This window comes from Lactuca sativa, chromosome 7 (assembly GCF_002870075.4).
Source record: "Lactuca sativa cultivar Salinas chromosome 7, Lsat_Salinas_v11, whole genome shotgun sequence".
Classification (NCBI taxonomy): Eukaryota; Viridiplantae; Streptophyta; class Magnoliopsida; order Asterales; family Asteraceae; genus Lactuca; species Lactuca sativa.
The window spans coordinates 132,275,043-132,283,507 of NC_056629.2; the positions used below are offsets into that span (position 1 = coordinate 132,275,043).

General features: G+C 33.2%; 1 protein-coding gene across 1 annotated transcript; it reads left to right on the top strand.

The window, feature by feature from the left end:
• Positions 1 to 2,371: 2,371 nt before the first annotated feature.
• Positions 2,372 to 8,187, top strand: LOC111890881 (premnaspirodiene oxygenase). Its single transcript, XM_023886956.3, has 5 exons — positions 2,372 to 2,416; positions 3,062 to 3,139; positions 3,233 to 3,320; positions 6,570 to 7,414; positions 7,561 to 8,187. The coding sequence occupies exons 1-5, from the start codon at positions 2,372 to 2,374 to the stop codon at positions 8,185 to 8,187; spliced, it is 1,683 nt and encodes a 560-aa protein (XP_023742724.2).
• The last annotated feature ends 278 nt before the right edge of the window (positions 8,188 to 8,465 follow it).

Here is an 8,465-nt window from a genome sequence, read left to right on the forward strand (position 1 = left end):
TATATATATATATATATATAATACTTAAAAACACATAAAAACACAGAAAAAATATGTAAAATACTTTATATATATATATATATATATATATATATATATATATATATATATATGTAAAAGAATATGTTTATACATTTAAAATACATAAATATACAAAAACATCTATATAAAAAACTTAAAAAAATACATAAATATGTAAAATACTTAAAAATAAATATAAATACGTAAAAAATACGTTTATACACTTAAAATACATAAATATCTATATAAAAAACTTCAAAAATACATAAATACGCAAAAATATATGAAAATACATATAAATACATAATACGTAAATAACAACACATAAAAATACATAAAAAATATGTAAAATGGTTAAAAATACATATAAATAAGTGAAAATATACGTTTATACATTTAAAATACATAAAACTATGTAAATATATACATATAAAAACATAAAAAAAATAAAAAATACGTAAAAATAGATATAGATATGTAAAAAATACGTTTATACATTACACAAACTTTTTGACGAAATTTGCAAAAAAATTGCACTATTTTCGAAAAATTAAGAATTTAATCTCATGACCTGTTAAACAGGTCAAAAAGGGCTAAAGTGAATAAATTAGCCGGTTTCTTGGGCTTTTATATTCAAAAGGTGAGAAAGTCAGGTATTTTTTATTCAAAAAATAAAATATAGGACTTTATTAAAAATTTGCCTAAAGTATTGGGATTTTTCTAGAGATATCTCGTGATTATATACACATAATCATAGGTGGTGGAGATGGGTGGGGGGTGTAGTGATGTTTGGTGGTGGTAGGTGGTGGTAATGGTGAAGGTGGTAGGGGTGACATGTAGGGTGGTGATTATAGTGGGTGGCAGGTGGAGGTGGCGAGTGGTGGTGATGGGTGGTGGAGACGGGTGAAGGTGATAGGTGGTGGTGGTGGGTGGATGGGTAGCGGTTAGTGGTGACAATGGTGATGATGTATGGTGTTTTTGGTGGGTGATGGGTGAGTTGGTGGTGACGGGTGGTTTTTAGTGGTTGGTGGTTTTGGTGGGTGGTAGGTGGAGGTGATGGTGGCGGGTGGTGGTGGTCGGTGGTGATGGGTGGTGGTTGTGGGAGGTGGTGGAGGTGGGAAGTGAGGATGGGTGGTGGAGGCGGGTGGTGGTGATAGGTGGTTGGTGGTGATGATGGGTGGTAGGTGGTAATGACAGGTGGTGGTCATAATGGTGGGTAGTGGGTGGCCTGTAGTGATGGGTGGTGGAGGTAGGTGGGGATGATGGGGGCAGGTGGTGGTCGTGGGTGGTGGTGGTCGGTGGTGATGGATAATGGTGGTGGTGATGGTGGTAGCGGGTGCTGGTTTTGGTGAGTGGTGGGTGGAGGTGGTGGTGACGAATGATGGTGGGGAGTGGTGATAGGTGGTAGGTGGTGGTGGATGGTGGTGGTTAGTGGTGATGGGTGATTGAGGTGGGTGGGGGTGGTGGTGATGGGTGGTGGAGGTAGGTGGTGATGGTTGTGGCGGGTGGTGGTTTTGGTGGGTGATAGATGGGGGTGGTGGTAGAGGTGGGTGGTGATGGAGGTGGTGATTGGTGGTAGGTAGTGGTGATGGGTAGTGAGTGGTTTTGGTTAGTGAGTTTTTTAATTGTTTGTATCAATTAATTGATTTTTTATGAATATTATTTTGTAGTTTTAATTAAAAAATTATATGGTCCAAATTTGTTCTCAAATGTTATCGCAATAAGAAATGGTCTTGATTGAACGCTCATATATATATATATATATATATATATATATATATATATATATATATATATATATATATATATATGTGTGTGTGTGTGTGTGTGTGTGTGTATGTGTGTGTGTGTGTAGGAAGGATCATTTGAGAACTCATAGTTTCCGAGAACCCGAGAACTAAAGGTGGAGCGTTAGATCAAAAAATGAAAGGCTTGGATTAGTAATGGCATGATTGTAATTATTACTAATTCCAATAGCATTTTAGGACTTTTTATAAAAATATGAAGGGTAATATTGGAATAAAAAGTTATTCCCAGAAAAATTATATTAATTACCTTCCCAGTTCTTCACACAGATCATATCCCCCTCTCTCACACTTTTTCTAAAGTGTAACCAAGATTCCGCCATTGGTGATCGATCTCGTTGCTGCAATGGTCCAGTCTGATGGTGAAGATGGAGAACATAATCGGTACAATTCATTTGTGTTAACCTGATGCAAGTCGAAATCAAAGAGAATAATGATCTCTTACACACATATGATTCATCAGATCCCACGCAGATCGTATCCTCCTCTTTCTCTCACTACATGTAACCTAGATTCCGCCATTGGTGATCGATTTCGTTGCTGCAATGGTCAAGTCTGATGATGAAGATGGAGACACTAGAACAGAATCGGTACAATTCATTTGTGTTGACCTGATGCAGGTCGAAATCGAAGAAAACAATGATCTCTCACACACATATGATACATCGGATCCTTATCTGGACTCCTTCCATTTCGATCGATCACTCCACACTCCTTTATAAGACCTTTCTCTCTCTCTCTCTCTCTCTCTCTCTCTCTCTCTCTTCTTCCTTTTTCCATCGCACATTCATCACAGGTGATCTCTTTCTTACATCGATCTATTTTGGTGACCACATTCATCTCCTTCCTCCATATCGACTGTCTGTAAGAGATTTTGAAGTTACCTCTCCTCAGTATGAAAGAACCGTCGGTCTAAAACTTGATACGCTTCGATCACAATAGCCACACTTCGTCGTCTTCAACAACCACACCTTGTTGAAACAACAAGGTAACTTTCATAAGTTTAAAAAATTGTATCTGTTTTGTGATTATTTGACTGTAATCATATGTTTGATGCTTAAATGCTTATAGAATCCAAAGAAAAACCACATATATTTGTTGATAATAGTAAATTTGCACTTAATCTCAGGTTATTAATATTAATATCATGAATCATCCTACTCATGCCCTATTGTTATTATCTTCAAATTTCAAACAATCATCATGTGATTGTTTGTTTTTTTATTCACTTTCAGAGAAAGTTTTCTTTCATCTCTACAGTTTGCTCAAGAAGATGGCTGGCTTTCTTCATTCTATTCATGTTTGATAAAAAAGTACCTAAATAGATCCACAACACCCATGTGACATGCATCAAAACATCTTATACTTTCCAACATATAATATTTTTCATTTTTGTTTATTTTCAGTACGATAAATCAAGTGTTGTGGAAGATAAATTCAATGAACCGGAGAAAAAAGACATTAGCATAAAACCATCAAATCAATCCTTGACGTGTACACTACAAAACAACAAAGATTTTTTTAGCATGTAAAGCTTAATACTACCATCAATGTGACAGAGATCTTTTAGCATGTAAAGCTGAATACTATCATCAATGCGGCAAATATCAGAAATTCTTTGAATTGACTTCAATATTGTTTATGTGCTGATTATGTGATATGTTTGTAACAAAGAGGAAATGGCATACTTAAAGTTCGAGATCTTACATCTGCTTTGGTTGTCGGTTAGTCGGGCCAGATATCTTTTTATTTTATTTTATTATTATTCTTTTTTTTTTGGTCCGTTTGTTTGTAAACTAAGTTACATGTCATTTTCGTTCTTGATTGTTGGAAAATATTTGGTTAATTTATGGATTTTTGATATAATAGAATTTGATATTTTCATGATTTTTCATAGTTGAACATTTTGCAGATTTTTATGATTTATTTGTATTCAAGTTTTCAAATGATTTTTGAATTAAATGATCATCCAAGTTATAAAAACATCACAATTTAACCATACTTCTAATACTTCTTATAGATATAAACACAACAATTAGGTAGAGAACATATTAATTAAAAAGAATGCTCTCAGATATGCCTCATGTCACATAATTGCATCTTGTACCTGAGGCTCACGTTCCTATGATGAAATTCAAGTTGAATGGTTTATCTATATATCTACTCTATGCAAAACTTTCACTTTGGGTCATACCTGAAGTAACTAAACTTTCCTATCTTTCTTTCATCTCCATTTGTTACTGAAAACTAGTTGGTTACTTTACTAATGAACTCCATTTTACAGGATTTGGATATTTCTCAAGATGGAGTTTCTGATGACACAAAGTGAATATACATATATAGTCGTGTATTGATGGAGTCATTAAGGGGGTTCTTTTTATTTTCATGTATGTTACATAACATGCCTTTTGAAGATGCATGGAAGGAAGCATGTTTTACAGATTGCATTCACGGGAAGCAGTGCAATATATAATGATATATACATGAGAACTCAACTGTAAAAATGGAAAAACAAGGCTCAGAAGAAGAACAAGGATCTCCATGTGGATATGATTCAAAGTGTCATCCAACAACTCTTCTATCAGGTCAATCATAATTGATAATGGTTCATGTTTGAATTTTCTTGAATTTTTGTATTTTTTTGAATCATGGTGTGACGGTTATAAGTAAATCACATGTAATTCATATGTGAATTACATGCAATTCACATGTAAATCACGTATGAATTACATGTGATTCACATGTAATTATGAATTACATGTGATTCACATGTAATTATGAATTACATGTGATTCACATATAAATCACAAGTGAATAACATATGAATTACATGTGATTCACATGTAAATCACTAGTGAATCACATATGAATTACGTCAATATGTACACATGCATTTTCTGTGAGTGGTCTTTGTTAATTAAGTTTTTTTTTTTAATTTTCTTGTGAATTTCACATTTAAATCTTAAAAAATACAATCACATGTGAATATCACATTATATTATCACATTTAAATCTTACATGATATAATCACATGTGAATCTTACATGATATATACTTGTGCATTTTTCTGAGTGTTCTTGCATTAATCATTTTCTTAAAATTTTCTTGTAGGTTTTGAAGAATTTGTTGAAAATATTGAAGAGGTGAAAAGTGAAAAATTGAAGAAAATATGGAAATCTTGATATAATGAAATGATAACACTGTGGATCTTTGGAGTTTTTTTTATATTTTATTTTGTATCGAATAAAATACTTTTATTATGTTTATAGATTGATTAATAAAAATGAGATTTTTTATAATTACTTACGAATATTATAGTATAAGAAATATTCATATATGCATTTGAAAAAAATATGCATATATGCACCTAAAACGTTGTTTTTTTGTTAAAAAAATACGGTTTTGAAAAAAATACAGTTTTGAAAAAAATTGCACTTTTTTTTATGAAACTCACATTTATTTTTTATTTTTTATTTTTTATTTTTTATTTTTTTTGTTTTGAAAAATGCAGTTTTTCAGAAAAAAATGCAGTTTTTTGAAAAAAAAATGTCGTTTTTTTTGAAAAAAATGCAGTTCTTTTTGAAAAAAAAATACAATTTTTTTCTAGAAAAAAACATAGTATTTTTTTTTTAAATGCAGTTTTTTTGAAAAAAAAGATGCAGTTTTTTAAAAAATATATTTTTTCAGTTTTTTTTGAAAAATTCAAGTTTTTTGAAAAAGTTAAAAAAATCTCCGTTTTTTAAAAAATCAAAAATTATTTTCTTTTAAAAAAATAAATCCGAAATTTTGAGTTATTTTGTTAATTTTTAGACATTTATATTAATATATTAAATAACACAAAAAAATTAAACATTAAATAATATTGGTAAGATGACGATCATGTCCTTAACGAATTACTTTTGATCCAACGCTCCACTTTTAATTCTCGGGTTCTCGGGAAACTTTAAGTTTTTAACCGATCTCAACCTTATATATATATATATATATATATATATATATATATATATATATATATATATATATATATATATATATATATATATATATATATATATATATATATATATATATATATATATATATATATATATATATATATATATATATATATATATATATATATTTTCTGAACACGTTATCCTAAACCAATGATAATTTTTTCATATAATTTACGGAAGGTAAAAGTCAATGATGCCTAAGGTATCTTTGGAACTTATGTCTCAAAATCGACCGAAGTCGTGACAAAATTTTCGAACCATTAGGTATCTCTAAGGCGAAGTGATGGGTTGTCAAGTCATTTTATGTTTATTGTACCAGGCAAGATCCTTGCATTAATAAACTCAAATAAGATCAATACTTCCCGCAAATGTGCTATATATATAGATATGACATTTGTATTTTAAGAAACCAGAAAAAAACAAACGGAAAAACAATCCGAACCGGTTTAAGAGAAGCCGGATTTCAAGAAACGGGACAAGATTAATCCGATCGGATCGGATTGAACCGGATATGAATAACTACTATCAAGTTGGATAAAAAGCCAGTTTTTTCTTAAACCGAGACCAGCTAAAAACCAATTGCGAGCACCTCTACCTTGATGTCACAACTGACGAAAGTCAATGACTTCTCATATGTCCCAATAAATACTGGTTATTCTTCTCAAGAAATCACAAACATTGCCATCGCAAATCATGTCTCCCTTGATAACCCTCATTGCGACTTTCTTTTTAATGTTTATTCTAGTTATGTTAGTCAGTAAATGTAGCTCAGGTAAGTTGAATAGCAAATTGCCACCAGGTCCACATAAACTGCCTTTTATCGGGAACATGTTGTCAATGTTTAGTTCCGAACTACCACATCATGTTCTTAGAAACCTGGCCAGAAAACATGGTCCCCTGATGCATCTTCAACTGGGTGAGATTTCCGCCTTGGTTGTATCATCTCGTGAAATGGCAAAAGAGATACTCGTGAAGCATGATCTCGCCTTTGCAAGCAGACCTGAACTACTAGTCTCCAAGACTGTGATGTACAACTCTCAAGATATCGGATTTTCACCATATGGGAATCACTGGAGGCAGATGCGAAAAATTTGCGCCTTAGAACTCCTCAGTGCCAAGAAAGTCCAGTCATTCTCTTCAATCAGGGAGGAAGAGGCTGGTGCTCTGATGAAACTTATTCTGTCATCTGCAGGATCACCTATAAATCTTTCCAAACATTTTTTTACATTGATGAACACTGTAACATCTAGAGCTGCATTTGGGAGGATCTATAACGAGCAGGATCTATTGATAGATATGGTACAAGAACTTGCTGTTCTAGCGGGAGGTTTTGATATGGCCGACTTGTTTCCTTCTTATAAGTTTCTTCATGTTTTTACCAGTATGGGTTCCAGGTTAAAAACCCTCCACCGAAACCTTGACATGACCCTTAACAGCATACTCGACCAGCACAACAAGAGCTCAGAACATACAGAAGGGTCTGAAACTGCCATGGATGATGAAGATTTTCTTGATATTCTGTTCAGACTAAAAAACAGTGGGGATCTTGAGTTCCCTTTCACACATGACCATATCAAAGCGTTGGTATTGGTTAGTACTCAACTCTACTCGATATTTAGTTAGACTTAAAAATTTATGTTTTTAATGTTCAATCACTTCTTATATATCTTGACTACAGCACTTGTGTAATTAATGGACACTTAATCGTAAATGAATTGTGGCTGGTTTGCATGCAGGATGTTTTCTCAGCTGGAACTGATACGGCTTCAACAAATTTGGAATGGCTCATGTCAGAACTTGTAAGAAACCCTAAAGTGCTAAAAAAGGCACAAACTGAGGTGAGAGAAGTGCTGAGGGGAAAGAAAGAAGTACATGAAGCTGATATTCAAGGATTGAACTATCTAAAGCTGGTTATCAAGGAGTCGATGAGATTGCATCCATCACTTCCCTTGTTACTTCCTAGAGAATGTAGGGAAAGTTGTGAAATTGAGGGATATGCGATACCAGTGAAGACAAAAGTTATCATTAATGCATGGGCACTCGCAAGGGATCCTGAGTATTGGCATGATGCTGAAAGTTTTCTACCAGAGAGATTCGAAGACAGTAGTTATGATTTCAAGGGAAGCAACATGGAGTACCTACCCTTTGGGGCTGGAAGGAGAATCTGTCCAGGAATATTGTTTGGTGTGGCTAATGTTGAACTTGTACTTGCAAGCTTACTCTATCACTTCAACTGGGAGCTCCCTCATGGGATGAATACTGCAGATTTGGATATGAGGGAGACATTTGGTTCATCCATCCGAAGAAAGATGAGCTTGCAACTAATTGCGACCCCTTATGATCTTGACTCTTGTGACACCTAAGTAATCGTATCGTGCACTAGTAAGATCATTTGTTTTTTTTTTTCAAGACTATATAGCTTACTCTATCTTTTCTTCATATTGAAAAATACTTTGTTTATCGAGAAAGGGGCTAGAATGTTGGGGTTGAATGATAGTTTTAATCAGAACTAGAACAAAAGGAAGAACCTACATGCTCAATATTACAAGAAAAAAGAAACAACCCTCTAATACTCGGTCTAAGTATTTATCCATCACTCTTTGTTTTTGTGGTGCTCTACAACTGAAGTTGGAGCTCCTAT

Excerpts from the sequence above, each read along its gene's own strand:
- LOC111890881 (XM_023886956.3), top strand. The coding sequence starts at position 2,372 with ATGGTCAAGTCTGATGATGAAGATGGAGACACTAGAACAGAATCG. Across the intron at positions 2,417-3,061 it reads GAGACACTAGAACAGAATCG|AGAAAGTTTTCTTTCATCTC; the intron begins GTACAATTCATT and ends ATTCACTTTCAG. Across the intron at positions 3,140-3,232 it reads TATTCATGTTTGATAAAAAA|TACGATAAATCAAGTGTTGT; the intron begins GTACCTAAATAG and ends GTTTATTTTCAG.